At 31.2% G+C, this 24914-nt stretch overlaps 4 protein-coding genes across 7 annotated transcripts; all 4 read right to left on the bottom strand.

The window, feature by feature from the left end:
• Positions 1-1246: 1246 nt before the first annotated feature.
• Positions 1247-6514, bottom strand: LOC114173943 (ASI1-immunoprecipitated protein 3-like). The gene is made up of 8 exons (XM_028058639.1): positions 6129-6514; positions 5977-6039; positions 4971-5768; positions 4710-4844; positions 2534-2617; positions 1932-1991; positions 1761-1847; positions 1247-1520 (listed from the first exon to the last, which is right to left on the bottom strand). Exons 1-8 carry the CDS (start codon positions 6399-6401, stop codon positions 1413-1415), a joined length of 1608 nt encoding a protein of 535 aa, XP_027914440.1. The 5' UTR covers positions 6402-6514; the 3' UTR covers positions 1247-1412.
• A 2974-nt stretch (positions 6515-9488) lies between these two features.
• On the bottom strand, positions 9489-11020 carry LOC114173944 (ASI1-immunoprecipitated protein 3-like). Its single transcript, XM_028058640.2, has 3 exons — positions 10606-11020; positions 10454-10516; positions 9489-10213 (listed from the first exon to the last, which is right to left on the bottom strand). The coding sequence occupies exons 1-3, from the start codon at positions 10894-10896 to the stop codon at positions 9791-9793; spliced, it is 777 nt and encodes a 258-aa protein (XP_027914441.1). The 5' UTR covers positions 10897-11020; the 3' UTR covers positions 9489-9790.
• A 2853-nt stretch (positions 11021-13873) lies between these two features.
• LOC114170682 (uncharacterized) lies at positions 13874-17130 on the bottom strand. 4 transcript variants are annotated; one of them, XM_028056220.2, is made up of 4 exons: positions 17086-17130; positions 16126-16200; positions 15710-16009; positions 13874-14778 (listed from the first exon to the last, which is right to left on the bottom strand). In XM_028056220.2, exons 3-4 carry the CDS (start codon positions 15976-15978, stop codon positions 14190-14192), a joined length of 858 nt encoding a protein of 285 aa, XP_027912021.1. In that variant the 5' UTR covers positions 15979-16009; positions 16126-16200; positions 17086-17130; the 3' UTR covers positions 13874-14189. The 4 variants fall into 4 exon arrangements, with proteins under 4 accessions (XP_027912021.1, XP_085525741.1, XP_027912028.1 ...); XM_085669615.1 differs by having other exon boundaries at positions 16131-16200; positions 17086-17103; XM_028056227.2 differs by lacking the exon at positions 17086-17130 and having other exon boundaries at positions 16131-16591.
• Positions 17131-19583: 2453 nt separating this feature from the next.
• LOC114173153 (glutamate--cysteine ligase, chloroplastic-like) lies at positions 19584-23348 on the bottom strand. Its single transcript, XM_028057399.2, has 16 exons — positions 23252-23348; positions 22818-23084; positions 22484-22634; positions 22206-22313; positions 21947-22039; positions 21798-21881; positions 21625-21693; positions 21479-21549; positions 21316-21381; positions 21132-21225; positions 20946-21035; positions 20772-20852; positions 20382-20474; positions 20185-20265; positions 20026-20095; positions 19584-19945 (listed from the first exon to the last, which is right to left on the bottom strand). The coding sequence occupies exons 2-16, from the start codon at positions 23063-23065 to the stop codon at positions 19857-19859; spliced, it is 1488 nt and encodes a 495-aa protein (XP_027913200.1). The 5' UTR covers positions 23066-23084; positions 23252-23348; the 3' UTR covers positions 19584-19856.
• Positions 23349-24914: the final 1566 nt, after the last annotated feature.

Raw genomic sequence — 24914 nt, 5'->3', positions numbered from 1 at the left:
AGCATGGGACTTGTCGGAGGTTAGGCTGAATGAGGGAATCGGATGGTTAATCAAGAGATGGTGCAACAAGGAATAACAGGACAACAAATAAATAATTACACTAAAGGAAAGGACTTATGGATAACTTTATTTTCTCAAAGACCAGTTTTATAAATAACGAATTTCAAAAAAAATCACGTTGAATATGTTACTTGTAATGATGTAACACATGCATCTGAACCATTAACTCGCTTAACATCATTACAGTGCGTCCACACGATGAAACATGGAAGAAAAGGTGCATGCATGAATGAGTAATGAAGGAGAAGTTGGTCAACCCCGGTTTTACATTCCCTTGACTTTACTTGTTCCAACTGTGCTCCAAATTATGCAAAACATCTCAAGCATGAAATTGGTTCTAATTCTAAACGACAACGTGTGTGATGTCAAGGTTCTCTTGCTCCAACTGTAGCAATTGGTTGATGATAAATTGAATATCGTCACGCTGAGTGGTCACCGTCGCACTAATGGTGCCCATCATGTTCCAACCTATAATCATGTCATGTCAAAGTTTGTTCTGAGGTAAAATAAGTTCAACTTTCTTCCAGTGCGTGAAAAAACATTGAATTCACGCTATGACTTACTTGGATCACATGTTGCCAAGATTACTATTGTTTAGGTTCTTCCTTAGTTGGGGTGGTCATTAAAAAGGTAGGTGTAGTTGTAACTTCAAATAAAAATAAAAGACTTTCCCATATCATATAGGCTGAGATTTGAATTACAGAAATATTATTAGGGTTTATACTATTCAGCATTAGATTCATCCATTGTACACATTTTATGTAAGTGGTCCTCACGATCATAGGTAACGTCATACAACGAAAAGTCTCATTTACTCTTACGTTGAATGCAGTGATAAGGAAGGGGCTAAACACAAATACAAGCATGTTATTGGCGTACTTGACGTATAAGCCATGAGGTAACCTATGGGGATGGGGGGAAGGCGTAATGTATCTAAATATGCATCAATTTATACCCATTAAACCACTGGTATCTTAATTTTTTTTAAACCACCGGTATGAGTTTTAGTATTTTTAATTTGCCCACGAAAGACTTTAAAAAGTTAACACCTATATATGTAAGAGGTCAAATTAAGGAATTCACTGTTATGACAAACATTACCTTTACAACGTAGAAGGCAACATCAGTCAGTTAATGTGAAGTTTACCCAACACAACCGCTTTTTGCATGGAACGCGAAAATCAAATAGGAGAACTAAATCTATTTATAAAAAATCTTTTGCTATGATGTGACTAAACACTGTACAAGATACATACATGTTTACAGTCATCTTTATACGACTAACTTGCCAAATAATTTCTGGAGATATACGATTAACTTGTTTTGTAAGAGATTTCATTGGCTGCAACAGACTACGGCGCTGTGCCTGTGTTTCTTTTTGAATCAGATGAATCTACGATAGGCATAGACACCTCATCTCTAGAGGCATACCAGGAATGACCGCATGAAACGCATTCCAACTGTATAGGCAAAGCAACAGGCAATCAAACCCACAAAAGTGTACGACATAGTTTTGGAAAGAAAAATTATACTATGATTTCCATTTTTTACTCTCATACTTTATCTCTTGACGTGACTTAAAAGATAGTGATACATTAAGCAATAATTCACACTAAATCACATCAGGAAATAAAGAATAAGAGTCAAAAATGGGAATTGTAGTATGATTATCCTACGGAACCAAGTTAAAAGATGCAAACCTGATATCGTTCATTATTTCCAGCATGGATAATCTCTCTCAACCCCACCTTACATTCCATGCATTTTGGGCAGCGGCCATCTGTCATCTGTTTCAGAGGAAGTAAAGCTGTTAACGTATATCTTCACACTAAATAGTTAATGACAATAAAATTGTAGAAGGGAAACCTTACTTGCAAGTGTTGGGTCTCGTCAGATTTCTCCTTGGTTCTTTTGTCAGCAACCAAACCCTCCTGAAGTTCATATGTTTAGCATATGCCATAAGAAGTGATGCATCAAAGGGTAGCTCAATCTTTTACAAATGCAACTTTTAGGCTTAATCCATTTATTCAGGAAAAGAAAAATACAGCTTCAACTTGACTTGTATATAACTTGATTAATTTTGCTTTTGTGAAAATTTTCCTTAAAACTATTTTAACTTTTTATATGTTATATTATTTAATAGATATTTTAAAAATGGATAGTAATCTATAAAATAGAAGTACATGTTTGTCTGGTGGTATTATTATACAGTAGAATCTATGTAATCTTCATTTTTCTAGTTTTCTAAGGTATAAATAGGTTATTCAGGAACTACTTTCGAGTTATAAAGTTCAGAATAATCGAGCCTAGCTTGACAGGTTTAATTAATTTAAAAGATGAACTCAGATTGAGCATTTAACAAGTCGAACTCAAGTAGTTCACAAATAACTTAAACAAGTTCACCATTTCATCACAAACAAACAACTCAATGGTTGAATTGATTTTTTGTAAAAGATGTGGACATATATCATACCTTTAATTCATTGGGTGTCATGTTTAATATTTTTGAAGGTTCCAACTCTCCGCTTAATAAACGGCATGCTAACACTGCATTTTTCTGCAAAGAACAAAAATTAACAATATAATCAATTTATTATTTTTGCAGGAAAGAAACATATACATGGATATTGAATAGTCGCTTTAGTTGTGGTCATCCCTGACCAAACCTCATGCAGTCTCTCAGAGGAGATTGTCAATGCCTCAAAAAAGGCTACCTACAAAGGACTGACCAAAGACTGACTGGGTCAAGCATCATGGTGTTCAGCCAACAAGGCGTCGATTCTTAAGGGCTTAAGATAATGTGGTATACCATCATACAACTTGGCCAATCGTCAACATACAAACCAATTTGTGGGATTAAATTAGATCTTAAACTTAAATGCTAAGACAGTAGTAGAGCTTAAGATTATTGTCAAGCTCCAAGCCCATCACTAGGGAATGAGTACTAGGGTGTTGGAAAGTCATTATAATAGCAATCACCTCCAGCTCAACTTAATTGTAGCCTATTAGAGATGGTCGTAAATGTCTAAAAAAAGGTCTCCCTTTGATGACAGGATTCATCCGAAAGATTTAGCAAGGATTGCAAAATACATCCATCAGGTCATCCACTTGTAAGGGTTGAAAATTCAACATCAAGACCTAAATAGTGCTTATAGATTTTTGGTGATCCTTACCAAAGTTGAGTTACACCTTGACCGAAAATTCAAAATAGTATCATAATATATACTAAATTCATTGTTAAACCACCTACATTACCATGCTCTTAGCCAATAGCTTTAGGCATGAGTTGGGGCATAGGCGAGTCTCCTAAATTGTGATACCACTATTCTGCCTTAATAGCATTTATCAGAATTTGTTGTGGGTGTCTAGAAAAATACTACCTGTGAAGAAGCTAACCTAAAAGATTGAGTGAAACATCATCCTGTGCAACCAGCGAGCCATAAACTCTTACAAGGTTGACATCGTGCATTCAAATAAAGATAAACCCTAAGTAGTTCTTCTAAAACTTGGAAAATCCTCACATAGATTCACACAAAATCAATTTAGTGGGATTGAGTTAGACTTTTAAGTTCAAATTCCAAGAATAGATTCACACAGATTTCTCAACCCAGAAATATCAAAATCACAAGTTAGATGATGCATGTAATGTAAGTCAGAATATATAATTATTGTTACAGCTAAGGTCATCTTTAATGCAAAAACGAATTTTGGGTTCTCTGCATTTTTGTGGACCCTTTACTGACAACTCAGACTTAAGAAATTGAATAATTTTTAATTTTAACATTAAAACTTCAATATGGGTTCTTACGTTTATCTTTTTTCTTTTCCTCGTTTTTAACTCTCACATGATGCAACACTCCTTTCACTTCCCCCCTTCTCCATACCCTCCCCGATCCTTTTCTGTCACATTATCACACATACTCTTTTGTCCTCCTTGGACATCTTAACCAGCTGATCCAAATTCTCCCCTCTCCCTTTCCTCCAATGGAAGGATCTGGACACAAAAACACAAAGAAAGATGGTTGATTGAAAAAAGGATGTGCCTAAACTGTGGGTGCTAAAAGGATGACAACTCTAAAAGATGCAGACTCAACTGCAACCATAGGTGCCATCATGGATGTGGTGGTGTCAATATTTCTTATTTGCCCTCCTCTATCAACTATATCTGGGATCCAAAATTTATTTTTTATTTTCAATAACAGTTCTTATGGGTTCTTCAATAAGAACTGATTCTCCACCATGGAAGCCAACTCACTCTTCTCCAACGGAAAAACATAGCAAAAACAGGTTCTTAGATTTAAAAATTGTCGTAAGAACTGTGATAAAGATGTTCTAACTAGCTTTTCCCATTCTTTTCCATCGTCCGAAGAGAGAACAGCACATTGATATACATAGTGTGTTTCATAAATATATAAATTACTTAGTATGCAATAGCATTATCATCCAACCTTCCAACTTATCATTTGTTAAATAGAAAGATAATAAATGGTCCATATATGTAACCTCTTAGACACTACTTTTAATAGATAACATAAACAACGATCAATACAAGTTAAAAAGTTCCACCTTAGAATTTAGCAGCAATATTAATCCAACAGTTAAAAATATCTGAAGCATATAACTTGTATATGCAAAAGTAGTCTTCTGACCTGCAGATTAAAAGCTAATTGCCTCAACTTTTGGTTGTATTTCATAAAATCTGATGAGAGAGCGTCATGTGAAGCCTTTTCGAGAGAAACTATGGCTGAAACAGCAGCATCTGGCCAGATAAAAGACTTGGAATTCTGTAAAAAAAAAAATTGAGGTGGGAGATGAGGGAAAGAAACTAAATTAATATTATCCGATAAGGAAAAGATATATTTAAAAAACAAAATAAATAAAACGACTAGTTCCTAACAACCTAATAATACCTTCTGAAACTTATCTTGACAGTCGTTTAGTGACTCTGAACTTATATGCTTGCTTCCACCGTTGATTTCATCAGAATTGCCATTTCCCAATCTTTTGTCCCTTTCTTTGCTAGCATTACAATCACACACGTACTGAATGCGTTGAAGCAACCTCTCCAACCATTTGTCTCGATGGCTATCTCCAGTTAGCGCGTTGAATTCTACCAATATGCCATAATACTCTGAGGCATTATTAGTTACACAACTCACTGGTGTTTCTGATTTTGGATGCTGTTCACTCCTGGGTGTTTCTGATTTTGGATGCTGTTCACTCCTGGGTGTTTCCTCCTCTTCCTTTGAAGCATTGGGAGGTGAAAGACTTTTTCTGTTCAAGCTTCTTCTATGCTTTATCTGGTCCTCGTCATAATCAGGGGCTTCCTCCTTAGGCTCAATGTCAAGAAGTTCACCGATACGTTCCAGAGTCTTTTGAACAAGCACATCAATTTCTTGCTGCTTAATATCCTCATAGTCCTTATCACTCAGCCTCCAGAGCTTTCTTTCCACAGTGTCATACACCTTCTGTACAATAAAACCAGGGTGATCCTTACGTTTTGGAAGCTGTTTGTGTCTGGGAACAAAATGCACAACACACTTATGCATAACAGACTCCGCAGGAACATCATCACGATGAAAACTATAAAATAGCTCCCTCGTATCACACGATTGCCAGTTTCCACCACCTTTTTTCTCAGCTTCTTCTGGGCGATAAAACCATTGTCCCGTTACTTTCACGTTGCCACTGATAGACTGTGTAATGTCCTGACAGCAGAAAAACGTCTAAAATTCAAGTCCCTTGAAAGAGGATAAAAGGTGCAGAAAACCCTCCCTAACACCAATGCAACACAAACAGGTATTTGATAAAGAGGACTAACAATTATTTATCAGGAATGAAGCAATTGAATTAACAACCCTTTTTAATGTAATGTCACAATCAATAGCAATGGAGAAGGGAAACAGATAACAGTACCTTAATAATTGCAACATATGGCTTTTGGCCTTTGTCCTCCGGTACAAGAAGAACAGGATCCTCCTGCACAAACCAAAAAAACCCTGAATTGGAACCATACAGTGGTCATAGAATCCCTACAATTGAAAAATTGATGAGAAAAAGGAGCTTACGAGAGTATATTGGATGCCATCGAACTCGAAGGAATCATAGTGCCTTTTCCTGCCCCTTCCTTTTCCCGAAACCCTAACAGGCTCGCCAATAGGCTTAGCGTCCTCCAAGGGTGGAGGCGGTTCCGGTACCTCATCTTTTTCTTCCTCTTCATTCTCGTCGTCATCGTTATCTTCCTCAAGAAGCCTCATCCTCTTGCGCGTGGGTTGTGGTCGTGGTGCTTCGTCTTCGTCATCGCTCGTCGCCACCCGAGTCAGGCGTCGACGATTCACCATCTTCCAATTTTCAACTACGATCACCGTTTCACCTTTTCAATGCCAATTCAAAACCCCCCTACGAAAAATGAATATTCTGCTCAAGGTGAGTCAACAACAACACATAATACTCCTCTCTCTCACCCAACCTAAACCCTTTTTTATTGTTTCTCAAAATTTAATTTCTATACAGTCTAATTATTATTACACTTAGTTTTACTTTTATCCTCTTTTTTTATTTATTAACTTTCTTATGGTCTTTTATTCTCGTTTACACGAATTTATTAAGGAGCTTTACTATTATTAGATGTAATGTGATGAGGGGTGGAAAAGAAAAAAAAAACAGTTATTTAAGTTAAGTGAAGGAGACTAAAAATAACAAAGCAAAATAATTGTTGTATTATTAGTAATTATATTTTCTATTTATTCATTATTTAATATAAATTTCAATTTTTAATTATGATTATTATAAATAAATAACATTAATGAAATATTTATGATATAACTAATAAAATATTAAGTGACATAAATTTTATTCAAATATCTATTCAAAATATAATAAACTATATTGTACATACTTTAATAATATTGCTGCATAATGGATTATATTTAAAACATAATTAATTATGTGCATTTGAGTGTTTCTTTTTAATATTAGGAAAATGATAATATAACCCATTTTTTTTTATCCACTTTTAATTCATTATTTTAATCACCATTAGATATTTTTTTGATTTTTTTTAGTGATGTGATGTGATGATGTAATGGTAATTGAAGTGGTAAGTTAAAAGTGGGTTAAAATATCATTATCCTTTATATTATTAGAAAAGTTATTAGATTTTTGTGTTTTTCTTTCACACAAATGCAATCAAGGAAAACGAGCGCATTTTCGTATTCTCTTTCCTTTTTTATTTTCTTTCTTTTATTTGTTTTTTGGAAATCAAAAATTAACTCATTCAAAGCAAAATGTATGAAGATTTGTTTTACAAAAGAAAAATAATTTTTTGACTACTAAATTTTGACAACTTTCTCTTATAATTTCATGTAACATCTTCTAAGTGGTTTTCTGTTTTTATATTTTCTCATTCTCAAATTTTCAAAATCACTTAGAAAATGACACATTATGTTATAAGAAAAAATTGTCAAAATTTAGTAGTCAAAATATCATTATTCTTTACAAAAATTATTTTATAAGTTACCTATTAAACGAGTTAGTTTTCAATGCCCAGACTTCTTCTTGATCACATAGGGAGGACATCATCTCAACCATAATTAAGCAAGACACTAAAATTAATTAAGTAATTAATATCTAAGTTAAAAAACTATTAACAATTATGCTAGATCGGATGTACTTAAACACTTATCTAGATAAAAGTTCATGAATCAGATATAAAAAGGTATATTGGTTATGAAGTAGGAGAATTCATTTAATTTTATCATATTTATTACATATAATATATTAGTGACACGAGTGTCAAAATGTCTCTATAAATACACTTCACCTCAATAAATAGAAAAAAATAATGAATCATACAAATACAATAATCTCAAAAATACTAAAAGAAAAAAAAATATGATCTTACGTTTCAATCAACTTACAAAATAAACATTAAAAATATTATAAATATTAGTATGAATAAACTTTATGATATTGTAAAAAAACATTTTAAATTTTATTTGACTTTTCTATTAGGATTTAGAAAAAAAACTTGTAAGCAATATTTACTTTACCAAAAATAAAAGTTGAATGTAATGCTTACTTTATTAAAATTATTATTGTGTTATTTTTTAAATGGATACACGATGGATAAACAGACATTTTGGTGAACTTTTTTGTTGTGGATCGAATTGTGAATAAATATTATTTGTGTTTGATCCGACCCGTTGTCATCCATATTCTCACATATTTATTTATATTTTTTCCTCATTTTCTTCGTCCATGTTATTCTCCTCCTATCCTTCATCCACATTTTTCTCCTCATTTATTTTTTTAATACTCATTTTTTTCATCCAGATTCATCTCTCTTTTACACCTTTATCCCTTTCATCCATTATATTTTTTATATTTTTTTCATTATATTGATTAAATATGGAAGTACTATTTGGGATTTTGTTTTTAATTTATTATCATTAGTGTATGATAAACGGATGCTAAATTAAATAAATTTTAAAATGAATAATATTTTCGTATGAGTTTGATTAACGCTAAATTACTTTAATAAAAAAAATAAAAGATGGTGATGACTTAGGGTCAATTAAGCTGACACTAGTTAGATTCAATTTTGAAGGTTAACTTAACACAAACAAATTAACATTTATAATTCGACACTAATAAATTATTTAGCGTCAATTTTTACTTCTTGTTAGCATCGATATTTGACCACCGACCACCGATGCATACTTTATCATAGTGTTTCAGAGCGTCGACCAAACATCATCTCCACATTTTATATATTAAAAGTCACTTCAAGCTTTTAGAAGATAACGAAATTGTTTCGCAAATGCTAGCCCACGGATGAGAGTATGAAACTTCAATTCAAAATACAAATTTTAAAAAGAATAAAAGTAATTTAGAAATTACCGTACCGTTCATAATAGTCACGTAATCGTTAACTATCATTTATTTTATTTTGCATTTTAAAATAGTAATAATCACATCAAGAAGTCTTCTACTCTTTTTAAAACTCACGGGGTACTGAGAACAAACTTTTAGTATTATACAGAACCACACATATGTTAGGCTCTTTTTTGTAATTAATGTCTTGGACGATAAAAATAAAAGGAAAAATATTTTTGTAATAATTAAATTTTTACAACTTCTTTTATGTGATATTTTTTAAGTGATTTTTTATTTTTTATTTTCTTATATTTTAAAAATACTTAAAAAATGTCAAAAGACATGATTCATGTTATTTTTGTGTGCGCAAAACCATAACCACGTTGGATGCTTATGTCAAAAGAAACACCTGCAGTGTTATTGGATTCACAAAACTTCAACATTGGATTGCTCCCATCAAAACTTTTTAGGAGTTGGACAATTCACATGTCTTGGGTTTCAACACTATTTTATTTTCTTATGATACGCACACACAAAATGCACACAAAAAGGAACTTAAACATGTTGTATAAAAAAGAGCTGGGTTGGTGGGTGGATAATGTGTATATATATATATGTATCACAATAAACAAGTATATATCAGATAAATTCAGAGAAAGAAAGACAGAGATGTATCTGACCAAACATTCTGTCAAATATAATTTAACTCTGAAAGACAAAAAAACTAATGCCCATGCATGAGTTGGTGGAGGCACAAAGTGCAAAAGGTGATGGAAAAAGGGTGGGTGAGAGCTTACACAGTCATGCAGTTCACCTTATAAACCTTTGATCCTTTGAAATATCAAGAGGTGAATCAGTGGTTCTCCTCTTTTTTACTTTTCATTTGGTCTGTGGTTTCCGCAAACTCAATATGAGGTAGTTCACCAATACGCTGTAGAGTCTTCTGAATAAGCACATCAATCTCTCGCTGCTTAGTATGCTCATAAACCTTATCACCCACTCTCCAAAGTTTTTTTCCCACATTGTCATATACCTTTTGTACAATAAACCCAGGATGATCCTTGCGTTTTGGAAGTTGTTTATGTATGGGAGCAAAATGCACCACACACTTGTGCATGATAGCCTCAGCAGGAACATCATCACGATGGAAACTGTAAAATAACTCCCTTGTATCATGTAATTTCCAGTTCCCACCACCTTTTTTCTCAGCTTCTTCAGGACGATAAAACCACTGTCCCGTCACTACCACATGACCATTACTTCCTTGTTTAATGTCCTGACAACATGACAACATAACAACGTTAAGGAAAACCCCTTTGAAGAAGATAAAAGACATAGAAAAGAAAACCTTCCATGATATATATATCAATGCAGCATTAATATTGACAAGGGGAATGATAATGATAATACTACTAACACTGATTATTTCATAGGTATGAAGAGAAATCAAATTGATTAATTTTGAAGATCTAAAATCACAATCAATAGCGGTTGACGGATAGATATAAGCTTATACCTTAATAATTGCAGCATATGGCTTTTGGCCTTTTCCCTCGGGAAAGAAAAGAACTGAGTCCTCCTGTAGAAACAAAAGCAGAACGAATTGGGAAAAGTGTTTGGTTTCGAAAACCCTAATTTGTGAAGAATTAACGAGAACAAGAAGCTTACAAGAGTATATTCGATGCCATTGAACATGAAGGACTCGTAGTGACTTCTTCTGCCTTTTCCTTTTCCCGAAAACCTAATTGGCTTACCAATAGGCGTAGCATCCTCCGGAGGCTGAGGCGATTCTGGTACTTCTTCTTTCTTCTGCAGTTGTTGTTCTTCGTTCTTGTTATCATTGTCGTCGTCTTCCTCTTCCTCAAAAAGCCTCAATCTTTTGCGCGTGCGTCGTGGACGTGATGCTTCATCTTCTTCGTCGCTCACTGCAACTCGAATAAAGCGTCGACGATTCACCATGTTTCAAGTGTTGAGTTATGATTATTGTCATCAATCTAAAATCTAATGCAGACTCAATAAATATACAAGTCAAGACAAATCTTGTACACACTCATGTCGTGTGGATTCAACTCACGCGTTAAATATTAACTCTACCCAGGTTTCTTTTCTTTTCTTTCTTATAAATAATTAATATAATTTGAAATATATAAAACAAATGTAATTATTGCCTGCCACGTTAATTTATATATAATTGTATATAACTTATGTATTTACAAATACACAATATATTTATTTTTGAGTTAAAATGACTATATTTATTCATTTTTTAAATTTAGGAACCAAAACTTATTAAAGTTTCGATCAAAAGTTTAATTTAAATCAAAGTTCAGACACTAAAATCATACTTAATCATAATTGTATATAACTTATGTATTTACAAATACACAATCTATTTATTATTAAAAAATTTAATGAAATTTTGATTAGGTTATCTATCATGAAAATTGTATATTTACGTCGATGTAACACTAATAAATTGTATGATGAGTCATACGCAAAAATAAAATAAAAACATTAGAACTTTAAAGTATTATTAAAACTCCTCGCTATATTTTCAAAAGAAAAAGAAAATAACTATTCTCAGCCATTAGGCTATAGACTTCTTTAAAATTTGAATAAAAGTTTGTATATATACATGTATAAAAATATATAAATATATACTTAAATCAGAAAAAAATACATATATTTACTATCAATAAATAAAATTTTATAATATATATATATATATACACGTCATACCATTGTTTTTGTTAATAATAATCTTTGAGAATTTAATTATGCGATAATATTGGTGAGATACAAACGAATAAAAGTATTAATATTCTACAAATAACTAAATTATAACATTTTCTTACAACATATTAAAATCTATATAATTTATTTTTTTAAAAGTAAAATATATATACCATTGTATAAAAAATTATTTTTATATGTGTTTTGTTTTCGATTTTATCTTTTAAATAATATTTTTGAGAAAATTGTAAATCCTTAAATGTAACATAATTATTCAAGTTCAAGCTTCTCATACACTTAACAAACTTATTAAATTATGGTAATTAATCTCATATCAACTCTTCATTTTTAAGTTTTCTTATGCTTTCCTCTCCCTATTTAATAGGTTGTAGGCTCTCTTCTTTCACGCAGAAAAAATATATAAAGATAACGTTTTTTTTTTGTCTATTGTCTAATGTTTTTCCTTCTATTTTGTCTAATGTTTTCAATTATTGCATGTTGAAAGTTTGTTAGTCCCAAAAACAATAATGGATAAAATCCAATATCAGGAGATGGAAACTGTGCATGGCTCATATGATAAAGAAGATGTCAAATGAGGGTGATGTGTTCACATGAGGAGGGTATAAGATTTACGAGAATGTTCAATTAATCACAATTTAATTCAAAATAATCATATTTTATTTGAAATATTTTTAACCAATCACATTTATTTTAACTTAATTTTAGCTATAATGATAAAATTTTAATCTTACAATTTTATTCATTAAAATATTTATTTATTTCATCTTTCAATTGACTTACAATTTTCATAAAATTTCCTTCACTTTCTATCAATTGTTTCTTAATCCAATCAACTCTACCTTTCATTCTCTTTCCCCTCATTTTCATCATTTTGCATTCCTTCATATCCAAACACAGCACTAGGTAGTACAAATATAAATAAATATAGTATTTTTATTGTTGTATTTTTATTAATATAAATTAAGATAACATATTTAAAGTCGATTAAGTTATTATCCTATTTAGAGTTTAAAACTCCATTATAATTGTACTCTTAAAAATAATTTGGATGAATTGAAGAAAAAAAAAATATATTTTAATTATTCCTAATCTTAATTCCTAAAAATGTAAGATTATTTAGTATAATACTTTTTGTCATTGTTATTGCCGATCTCTTTATCATTCTCATTATAGTCATTTATTATACACTCTCGTTATCATATCATCATTTTATCATTATCCTACTTTTACATTTTATTCATATTTTAAAATTTATATATTAATTTATATTTATTTTACAACAATTTGTCCATAAATATATACTATTATATATTATTAAAATTTTATGACAAATAACTATATTCAAATCAAATCAACCAACATACTGCATTGCCTTTTTTTAAGAGCGCACATCACATACCTTATATAATTGTCACGAGTGAGCAAGTGTCTTGAAACAATCACATTAACTTCAAATATCACTGGTCTTACCTATCCCAACACAGGTTAAAACTTGAGATTACCTTTTATTTAAAAGAAAAAAATATACATCATATTTTATTTTCCTAAACAGTAAATATATTTTATTGCTTTAATTAAAAAACTGAATTGTAAGTCAGCCAAGAACGATAATAAATTATTATATGAAATGTCAATGGTATAATTGAAAAATATAAAAAGTCTAAAAATGTGTTAAAAATTAGTCTTTGTTATAGTTGTTAGTTCTCAAATTTTGATTTCCATTTAACTTTTGTTTTTATATACTCTGTAAATATTCTAAGCTATTTACATTTAATATTATGATACAATAATTTATAATATTTAACTATCTTTAAGTAACAATTTGTTTAATATGTCCATTTACTCATGACTTAAGAAAACAATCAAGATTCACATTCAATTATGAAACTCAACTCTCTCTGTTCATTATCATTATATAGATTCACAATAACTTTGAAACTTAAAAATCGAAGATCAATTATTCGTAAAAAGTCCATTCTAGTATAATTAGGTGTGCACTTGTGAATAAAGAATAACTCTGATAAAAGTTAGATTAACAAAATGATAAAGATAAAAAAAAAAAAACTCTCAAAGTTATTTTACAAATAACTTGATCCCTCCTCCTCTTCTATAATGTTTAGATATTTGAATTCCACTTCCCACATGTAAATGGTAATGTCTGATTGCATTTTTCTCAGCAGTCTCAAGAAATCTTACCATTCCATTTCCTTGTCATCAATCAACTAAATCGAAGGTTCAATTGTGATAACTCGGTCTCCATAAATGGAGAGCCATAACGAAAAGAAAAATCAACGAGACAGGTAAACTAGTTTAGCCGCTCGGAAAGGCAAACTAAAATTACAAAAAAAGAAAATATACTGATATCCATACAGGAAAACAGGACTCTAACAGGGCATCAGTAAAGACAATTTAGCTAGAAGCAGCAATTAAAGTATAAAGCCTGCAGGCAACATGTAAAAAATACAATTGAATTTAACCAACACAGGAAATTTCCCTATTTACAGAAAGAATGGGATTGTCAAATTACCAATTTGACTGTTCTTATGCTCATTGCTCTGAGCAATTTCCTTTAAACTCATCCAAGATTTTCTTCGTCTTTTGCTGGATGTACTCACAGGATTTGCTCCTTTTCCAGACATGTTTGTAGTTTTAATAATATCATTGGAAAAGGTACTATCGTGCCTTCTCCTCTTTCCTTCTAACAAAGTTCTTGTATTTGTACTCGACGAAGTTGATTGAGTTTCCATAAGGGTAACATCCTTGGCCACAACTCGGGAAGGAAACACATTTATTTCATTGACTTCATCTTTACTTGCAATGCCTTTCTCTATTTCATAAGAATCACTTGAGATGGATTTTGATGGAGGTGTTGACTCTAATGATGATTTAACTTTTGACGGACAGATTCCTTTTATGTGTCCCTTAGGGGTCCCTCTCTTTAGATTCTGATACAAACAATGATGACACTTGTACACTACGTTGTTTTGAGTAATGTTACCAGACTTCTTTTGCTTATGCCTGGCCTTCAATTTATTCTTCTCAATTCTTACAGTTGAATTAAAGCCAGGTTGAAGAACAGTTTCACATCTGTAGAGCAGTCAAATGATTATCAGTGTTGACAAACATATTTCATACTGAGATCTTATGAAATTTCGAAGCACCAACTGTTTAAAGATAACTTAGAACACGAATCTGATTGGATATTCAATCAAACTCAAATAAATGCAACTTAAAAAAATTAGCTGTTGGAGCTGTCAAATGATTTTTGTTTCTATCAATTAAACTATGAAACTATTATCAGCAAAAGATCACCAAATTCTTTAATGATATATCATACGGATATGGTAATTAAGCAGCAGAACATTTATAAGTAAAACCATATTGAAACTTCTGAAGAACAAAATAGCATAGAGAATAACAATACAACAACCGCAACCATTACAAAATTTTCACAAATTGAATGTTAATTTAAATGTTAAATCGCAACATAGGGCAGTGTTACTATTCCCTAATTAAAATTGGTAACATAAATATATAGCAGTAGCTAATCAAGCATTCATTTGAATAACAAAGATAAAATTGATTGGGAATCAAACACTACCAGGTGTCTAAGTCTCATATAAACTAGTATGGCATGCTCACTGAATTATTTAATTGTTTGGTTCTTCCCCTTCAATAGCTAGTTTTTAAGAGTGATTCTCCGAGTGCTTGGATGCTTGTGAATTAGTATCAAAGTTGATAAAAAGGCTTACCTATGGAGAGTTCTGACTGGTGGAGTGTTACGACCAAGGAAGTTGAGTGAAGTTTCATCTAGTGAAGTATTGTAGAGTGAACGCCACTAAAAGACTCTCAAAAATAGTTCTATGGTAGGAATTTGAGTACTACTTTTTCTATAATATTGTAAATGTAGTTTTCCGCTAAAGGTTCAAGCCATCAAATTAATTATTAACGGGACAACTGCTGAACCAAATTGAAGAACAGGAATAACCACTAAACAGACAGAAAAAGGTATACAAACCTTTGGCAAATTATTAGAGAATTATCAGGCGGTACTCCGATTGCCTCTCCAAAGGTGGCGAATTGGCGTCCATAGAAGGCGCCCAGAGACTGTATAGGAGGGTCATTGGTGGTGGCCCACTCTGCAAGGTTTTTCAAGTGCTCAAATCTCAATTTTGACTTGGTGTTAGAGGCTGCCTTCGTTTGTATTTTTCCGGTGACTTCTTCCCTTAGTGATATTGGAGCGCGAGATACAGACTCCGATTTTTTTGCCCCTCCTTTCTTGCCCATGAACTCTGTTTATGGGAATTGCTTTGAACACCTGTTATGCACAGACAGAGACACACACAAAATATAGCATGGTATTAAGGTTCCAACATAGATAAAACAAAGCATAAATGAACTGAAATTAAATAGTCAAGAGTAATGAAGTCCTACCACACCTTTCTCTACAGCCCTAGGTTTACCCCTTTTCACCTATAAGCAGCCAGAGTCACTTCACGAATGTGCACACTTCAAGTACCATAAAGCAATATGTCAGATTATTGCTGCTATAATCTCAAGAAAGAAAAAACTCAGACGGTAAACTAAAGGATAAAAAATGAACAACGGAAAAATCCTTCATTGCCCTAGGCTTGTGGTAGAGCTATACATATAAGGTGGGCGGGATTGTAGTAATGGGCCCCTGAAGATCAGGGTCCATGACAGGAGCAAGAATTAAAACAACATAAACAGAGATAATGTTGGGCCTCAAAAACATATAATAATGGTCCAGTTTGAGTATTATTCAATATTAATGGTCCAGTTCACTATTGCCAATATACTGTTCCACACAGCATGTTTCACGTAATAGCTTTCTACATATTCACATTGAACAATAACAAATAACAAGAGGAGAGGATCCTCATACTCAGCAATAGTAGATTTGAAGCACATACATTTTGGTTTGACAATATTGCACACGTATAATAAAACATGAATACCTAGATGGGGATACATTGGTAGTACTTCAATCAAAAAAGAAAACACATTAAAACGTGGTTACAAGTCATCAACAGTAACTTAGCTGGATGAGGATATATTGATGTCAATTTTAAAGTTGCAAGTGCTGATATGTTCACTTCTCCAAGAGAATAATAAACCTAAATCGGCTTTCGATGATTCTATGTTTAACCAACCTATATACTGCCACAATCAAGGGACACTGCCAATAAAGTATGAAGATATATTGAAAAACAAAAGGTAAATCTGATACAACAGAAGATAGTTTAAAATGTCATTATGTAGCAGAAACCAATAATATAGTAAAAAAGAGAGTGAAAAAGAGAATACAAGAACGAGAAAGACGAAAGAAGAGACAGATAAAAACGGTGCTATGATAGAGGGAACGACACGAACCTGAGGGATCGATGGAAAAGACAACAATCGTGACGGAGAAAGAGACGAAGGAGGCGCTTTCAATGAAGTAGAAGAAAATTCCTCTCACAATCCTTTAATTTCTAGGTATGTATATGTTAAAATATCATTGATTTATGCGTTTTTAAAAATGTATTTCTAGAGTTTTCTATCTCGTTTTTTTTTTAATGTTAATATATTGTAATGTTTGTAGATATAAATAGTTAATAAAATTATATGAAGAAGGATAAAAAAATGTTATATTATTACTAACTTTACACAAATAATCAACCATTAAATTATAACTTCATATATTATAGTTATTTATGTTAAACTTTACTAAAATTAAACGTTAGTAAAAATTATCAAGTTTTAATATATTTTAAAAAATATATATTACAGTAATTTTCATTTTTTTGTATTAAATAGTTTTATATTAACACAATCTTTTATTTATATAATATGTGTAAAAAAACTTTCAACGTGTTCTTGAAGAATATTATTCAATAAAAAACTTAGGATGATGTATATTTAATTTACTACTATTACAATTTGATTCTTATTCTCTTATATTACAATATAGATATTTATTCGAATACTAAAATATAATTTGTGCGCTAGCAGGTTTTATTTGTTATAAAAAAATGATTATAACATATTTCTATATTTAAAAAAGATATTTAGGATATTTATTTTGCATAAATTTTAGAGTTGCGAAAGTGGATCATGTGAGTCAACCAAATTTATTACGGGTTCAAGTGAGATTAGTTTGAAATTTTTTTACAAATTTTAATACAGCTTAACTTTTGATTTGATTCATCAATAATTCAGTTCATCCAAGTTGAACTCTTAGTAAGTCAGATTGACTCACCAATCTATCCACAAATAAATACTCACAAATTTTTTGAATTTATGTTAGATTGAACAATTTTATCTTAACCAACATATTGAGTTGCAAATGCAAATCCAATATTTTATATTTGGTATAATTACTGATTTTGTGCCCTAATTTTTTGGTTAAGTTCAATTTGGTCTCCATATTTTGTGTTCGTCCAATCTAGTACCCCAATTATATAAAAAGATTTAATTTGATCATCTCTGTTAAGTTGGAGTTAACACCGTTACAGGACATCTGTCAAGCCATGAAATTTTTAATCTTTTTAAGACTTTTTATTTTTTTTTTTTAAATTTAAAAACTGTCACGTGTCAGTTTACCATCGTGCCACATGGCAGCTTACAATCATGACACATGACAATGGTAATAGTTGTTTTCAATTTAGTCTTCTATTTAAATTTTTGGTTCAATTTAGTACCCTAATTTTTTAAAATGATTCAATTTCGTGCTCTCCAATTTGAGCCCAAATTAGTAAATAAGCTTAATTATAACTTATATATATATATATATATATATATATATATATGTTACGATAACTTTTTCTAATATATACATCAAATCATTTCACCTAAATAAAATTATTTTATTTTTTATATTTTTTACCTTTGTAATTTTTTACACATAAAATTTTTTACACTTGTAAAAAGTAAAATAATTTGAATATTTAGGTGTAGTGATTTGATGTATAAATTTAAAATAATTATTTTAACATTATATATAAGTTATAATTAAACTTAGTTACTAATTTGGTCTCAAATTAAAAGTATATCATTTTAAAAAATTAGAGTAATAAATTGAACAAAAAATTTAAACAGAGGACTAAATTGAAAATAATTATTTTCACTGTCACGTGTCATGATTGTAAGCTACCACGTGACACAATGGTAAGTTAACATGTGACAATTTTTTATTTAAAAAAAAATTAAAAGAATTTAAAATTTCATGACTTGGCACATGTACGTGTCCTGTATGATGACCAAATTGAACTTAACAAAAAAAATTGTATACCAAATCAATATCTTTATATTTTTGTGATTGAGTTGAAAATACAAACCTAATATTTTGAAAATACAAACCTAATATTTTATATTTTTGTAATTTTAATTTGTAGTTACAGTTAAATATTATTTTAGATTGTATTAAAATTAATTAAATTTGAGTAGATCAAACTGTTTAATTCACTTATTTGACCAATTAGTGAACTGAGTTAGATTCTGTTACTAAATTACTTTGATTAGGTTTTTACTTTTAAAATAGTTTTTTTGAATAAAACAATTCAAATCTTGTGTTTCGAATTTGTATGTTAAATTTTATACTTGTTATTTTGTTTATTCATTAAAACCTATTCATTGTTGCTAAAAATTTCTTCATGCTAAACAACAAAACCTTATTAAATTTATACTATATAGGAAAGTTTGATATGCAATTAATTTTGTACGTTATTTTAACTTGTTGAAAGATATAAATGTTGAATATATAAGATTTACAATATGAGAGTATTTTTTTTAGCTATTAATATTTTTTGAAGAATTAAAATTTAATTTAAAAATAAATTAAAAGCGATAGATTGAAAGAGGTGAATCATTATAAAAATTAAGTACGCCAATAAAAAAAAAGATATAGTTTAAATAAAATTCGAAATATTTATAAAGATAACCAAATCAAGAAAATCAAACAAAAAAAAGTCCCCCTCTAAGATGGGAAATCATCATTTGCGCAAATTGAGTCAAAGACTTTGTAGGTGTCACGTTCCTTTATTCAAAAAGTAAACCAGTGACTCTGGTCATTTATTCATTTGAAATCACTTGTACTAAACAAACATTTAGTACAAGTTTTATGCATTCCTCGACCTTCTTCATATAGAAGAATCTAAGTGGACTTAGTAGCAGCACTCTCTGAACACATGATCTACGTTGTTTCCCCACTTCGTATGATACAACTCCAACAGCTTGTGGGCTTGGGTCAAACCTGTTCACATAATCAAATGTATGAAGACCGTTTTATGCTCAATGCAAGATATGAATAAATTAATGGGAACAGTAAGATACCTGTCTCAACCACTTCCTTCAATGGATCTAAGAAAACGGATTCACTCAAGCATCTTCTGTCCAAACCTTCCTGCAAAATCATCGATGAACACACCATTTCCAAATTTCTGGATTGTAAAATCGGAAAACAACTAGTATCAACATTTAAAATATATATACCTTTGCCCACTTCAACACCTCTTCTGCAATATGTCTCAACAATCTACCTCGAACTTGAGTCCTTAATCCAGTTATGGGAGCCTAAACATACAAATTGCATGAATTAAGAAGTCATGATTCAAAGAAAAGTGCTAGGTCGATGCATTTCATCTTGTTTTCACAAAATATATATGTCTGGTTGTGATATTCTTCATTACCATATCCCTTAAATTCTGTATGTCTTCAGGGGTCCAATCAGCAATCATATCCACAACATTTTGCAGTGAAACCTCATCATACAGTAAGCCTACCTGCGAGGGGAAAATTAACCACAATAAACTAACGTCAGATTGAAATAATAGCTTTCCTTGTGTGCGACATCCATATATGATGTGATGAAATTTATTAGGACTATTTATCAGATGAAAGGGTTATAGACAGCATGGTTAAATCAGATATCCAGCATTGTTTATGATTCCCTGCAAACATTATTAAAAGTGAATTCAGTATGTGCTTTCCATTATATAGATCTCTTTTAACAGGATACAATATATCCCACTGGAAGATGAAGATTATTGAATTGTGTGGCGCATAGACAAATGAAATACCCAAAAAGCAGGGACAGCGCATATCATGTCAATAGGGCCATTATCAGCACCTCTCATTTCCATGTATCTCTTTAGCCTGACCTACACAAAATGAAACAACGTGCAAACTTAGTGTGCGGCATTTAGACAAACGCTTAGTGTGCAAACTTAGCATGGTCAAAGTTGCATAGTAACCTCAGGGAATATGGTTGTTAGATGATTTTCCCAGTCAGCTAGTGTTGGCACTTGACCTGGAATGGCTGGGAGTTTACCTGCGATGAAGTCCTGCATAACAAATCACAAATCATCTACAATATATGTTTATATTGCAGAAAACTAAACGTAAATGGAAGGGTAATGAGATATTTGAGAGATGATAACCCGGAATGACATATCACGACAGTCAATGTACTTGTTTTCTCGATAAGCAAACACCATTGGCACATCAAGGGCGTAATCAACATACTGCTCAAACCTACAGGAGTAACCAACCAAAAATAAAAATCAGACTTCATATTAAAAAGTACCGTAAAATAAAAGTACAACAAGAAAACGATAAACATACCCAAAATTGTCATAAAAAACAAAAGGGAGTATGCCAGTGCGATGTTTGTCAAACTCACCAATATGGCTGTTTACAACATAGCCAACAAAGTTCAATATTAGTGCTATGTAGAAAACAAATATTTGAGTGTTGTGGTGAACAATAACTCATGACAATTACAAACCCTCTTGTGGTGAGATAAGAACTTGGAACCCCATCCTTGAAAGGTGAATTAGCAAATAAGGCTGCTGCTAACTGGATTCATTTAATCGTTATATAAGTCATATAGGAAAAACAAAAACATTGCAATAAACCACCAGAAATTCTTACAGGCTGCAAAGCAATTCCGGCACGCATTTTCTTGACCATGTCTGCTTCCGAACTGAAATCCAGGTTGACCTAAACCAATGGTTCTTTTTATTTGTTATTTTAGATGCACTAAAAATATTTCTAATGGGAGAATTTGTTGTGCTTAATATAAGAAAAGGGATAAAATTTCTGACCTGAACTGAGCATGTCATGATCAATATTTCAACTCCAGGCGAGCCAAATTTGCATAACTGATTCTGTAAAATGTTGTACCGTTCCTGGAAGAAGTAAATGTATCAGTCTCCCACCCTTATATCAAAAATTTGATGCAGGTAAATATTACCTTAGGCACTCTAACTATGTCTTCCAATTTCCATTTAGGTTGATAACCTAATCCCATAAAAGCAATTCCCATTTCATCTGCAACAGTTTTGGCCTATCAAGCAAGGAATAACAAGTCTGTCATATGAATCGAGGTGCAGTTCTCAGTATCATGACCAAAAACTGTTTTCAAAAAATGATGGTGATGTTGCAATCCATGCTAATGAAACAAAAATTTTAGAATTCAGAATTCTTTTATCACAGAAATTGCACATACTAACCTGATAGAGATGTGAATTAATCTCATCACAAGTTTGATGCAATGTTTTCAAAGGCGCACCACTGAGCTCAAACTGACCACCACGCTCTAATGATATGTTTTGCTTGTCCTACGACAGAATTTTTTACAAATAAACGTCACATTCCATTTAATTGAAATTGGTCTCGGGACAGATATAAATATTCAAGTACCATTTCTGGCCTTAGCCACGTCGAAACCAAAATCCAGAATACGAGGCACAAAGTTTCATAAAGAAAAAGAAATTAATCGAGGACTTACATTTCTTAGTCCTATGATGTTGTCACCTTCCATTATTTTTTCCCAATCAAATCTCTCAGCAATGCCATTGAGTAAAGCTGATAACTGTTCGTAATTAATGGAACGCAAAGTCTTACGCTCAAAGCCAAACTTCTCGTGCTCTGTACCTATTCTGCAAAGACAACATACAAACATCAGAAAGTTCATACATACATTGGTTCGAACTTTCATGGTTATAACTAAACATAGAAAGTTCATAACCTTTTTACTGATTTCAGATTTGAACAATACCAATGATGATTATGTATGAATGTTATATACAGTATTGAAAGAGAATAGAAAATGAAGGACTAACCTCCAATTTTGCTTGGGCTTGCAACCAGATGCCATGTAGTGAATAAGATGTTCTTTTGTCAAGGGTTCTTCGGCAATAGCAGGAGCATGGTCTATGGCTGGTCCCGTAGCAACAATCACAGATCTTTGTCCTTTCTCTTTGCGCTTGAACTTATCGTACGCATAACTACCTCTCAGAGTAGTTTTACTTGACTCTACCTTCCCCAAAGCCAAGCACCCTGAAGCCCATTTCAGATTGAGGGATCCCATTCTGCTTACTCCAACAACACTGACACCATACATATATAGTCAAGTTCTTCAACATCAAAAAAATTAAAATTTGTACATTCTCTTTTCTTCTCTTGAAAATTATCAGCTACATGTAAGTAAACAAAGTGCCCTAGCATGCATGCATGCATTCATTTATGAACAAATATGGCAGTTCAATAGAGTTACCAGAACCAAAGAAAATGCAGGGATCGATAACGAGGGATGTTCCGCGCCGATTCACTGTGAGGAGATTCGTGTGAAGGAATGTATATAAATTGGTACGAGGTTGGTATAGCTACACGTGTGCCATGGCACTGACACGTTACTTTTATGAGTCTGCTTGCTTATCTATTTTTGACACCTTGCCTTCATAACTGACACGTCCTTTTTTCACTTAATTCATATATTTTGAGCTTTTTGCCGTTTAATGTTGTCAACTTTTTTTCTTTCATTTTGAACTGTTGATGTGTCGTTTCACAGTTAGTGTAATCAGAGATCTCAAAATAGATTCTGGTTCATCACCGGTTATATATTTTTACAATTTTTTTAATAATTATTTATTACTACTAATTATATATAAATAAATTAAAAATTTATTTAAATATTTAAATATTATATAACTTATTTTTTATATGAATTAATGAGTCAATCCGTCTGACTTACCCGCTCATAATAGATTAAACTGAATTGTAGAATTTTTAACTTATCATAAATAAGCCAAATTAGATCCGTCGTAAACCGATCTGTCCCTTTGACATGCTAAGTAATAAAAGTAAATCGGAAATATTTAAAATGATATTATGACAATATCTTACGTATGCTACATATACATTCCCGTAAAACATTATTAATAAAATGTTTAATTAAGTTCCTTAACTTTTAAAATTAGAGATATAATTACTGTTCGGTTAAATTTCTCAATCTTTTAGAAACTTATTACGTTGAAGTTGAGTTATCTATTTATTACAAATTATATTTTATATAAATTAAAATGGTCAATATTTTTCTGTTAGTGGTTTTACAGAAACAGTTTCTCGATTTGAATAAAATAATATAAATAATAGATTTTATAAAGTAGTTAAGCGAATAATTTAAAAATACTTGTAAAAAATAAAAAATATAAAAGTTTGTATACAATTTTGAACACATGTTCCAAGAAAACATAGCTAAAAAGTGGAAAAAGAAAACTAATTTAAGACATAAAGTGAAAGGGTGACAAGTTAGTGAAGAAATCAATATGTAATTCGTGACAAAAAATGACAAGTAAAATTTAACATTGGTTAAAAATAAAAAGTAAAATATTATATAAAAATAAAAATTTTATAAATTCTTTTAGATTAAAAATAATATCAATATTTTATGTGATTGAATTTAGATTTCACTTGTGTTGTCTCTTCAATGAAACTTCTTTTATATATCTAACAATAACAAAGATATTTTATTAGATTTTAGCGAAGGAATAAGTTGTAAAAATAAGAATTTTGATTTCAATATTTACATCGAATTACTGTAATTGTTGGCATAAAATTTTATTATCAAGAATTTGTTTACACATTCCCTTTTGTCTGTACCACTAGCCGTCATTGTTCCAGCGTTGCATCACTCATGGTTGCCATTTTTACCGCTACACACCATAAACAGAGACAAGAACAAATTTCGTTTTCTCGGTATTTGTTAAATATATATATGATGTAAAAACACGGGCGGAAAAAAAAAGCCGACATTAAGGATAAAGAACATGTAAAAAACAATACAGAATTTGCTTGATTTTAGATAGGATGTAAGAGAATACATAGACAGCGAGAAAAGAAAATTAATGTACAAGTAAGAAATGAAAGTTAACAAACAT

The sequence above is a fragment of the Vigna unguiculata genome, chromosome 2 (assembly GCF_037176805.1).
Source record: "Vigna unguiculata cultivar grain cowpea cultivar isolate G323 ecotype 2 chromosome 2, ASM3717680v1, whole genome shotgun sequence".
Classification (NCBI taxonomy): Eukaryota; Viridiplantae; Streptophyta; class Magnoliopsida; order Fabales; family Fabaceae; genus Vigna; species Vigna unguiculata.
Note: the sequence above shows the minus strand (reverse complement) of the source record. Positions and strands in the feature narration are given on the sequence as shown.

Coding starts and splice junctions, on each gene's coding strand:
- LOC114173944 (XM_028058640.2), bottom strand. CDS start 10,896: ATGGTGAATCGTCGACGCTTTATTCGAGTTGCAGTGAGCGACGAAGAA. Junction 10,517..10,605: donor ATGGCATCGAATATACTCTT/GTAAGCTTCTTG, acceptor TTGTTTCTACAG/GAGGACTCAGTTCTTTTCTT. Junction 10,214..10,453: donor CATATGCTGCAATTATTAAG/GTATAAGCTTAT, acceptor TCATGTTGTCAG/GACATTAAACAAGGAAGTAA.
- LOC114173153 (XM_028057399.2), bottom strand. CDS start 23,065: ATGGGATCCCTCAATCTGAAATGGGCTTCAGGGTGCTTGGCTTTGGGG. Junction 22,040..22,205: donor TTAATTCACATCTCTATCAG/GTTAGTATGTGC, acceptor CTTGCTTGATAG/GCCAAAACTGTTGCAGATGA. Junction 20,096..20,184: donor AGGTGTTGAAGTGGGCAAAG/GTATATATATTT, acceptor ATGATTTTGCAG/GAAGGTTTGGACAGAAGATG.
- LOC114170682 (XM_028056220.2), bottom strand. CDS start 15,978: ATGGGCAAGAAAGGAGGGGCAAAAAAATCGGAGTCTGTATCTCGCGCT. Junction 14,779..15,709: donor TCTCTAATAATTTGCCAAAG/GTTTGTATACCT, acceptor ACTGCTCTACAG/ATGTGAAACTGTTCTTCAAC.
- LOC114173943 (XM_028058639.1), bottom strand. CDS start 6,401: ATGGTGAATCGTCGACGCCTGACTCGGGTGGCGACGAGCGATGACGAA. Junction 6,040..6,128: donor ATGGCATCCAATATACTCTC/GTAAGCTCCTTT, acceptor TGGTTTGTGCAG/GAGGATCCTGTTCTTCTTGT. Junction 2,618..4,709: donor AATTAGCTTTTAATCTGCAG/GTCAGAAGACTA, acceptor TGTTCTTTGCAG/AAAAATGCAGTGTTAGCATG.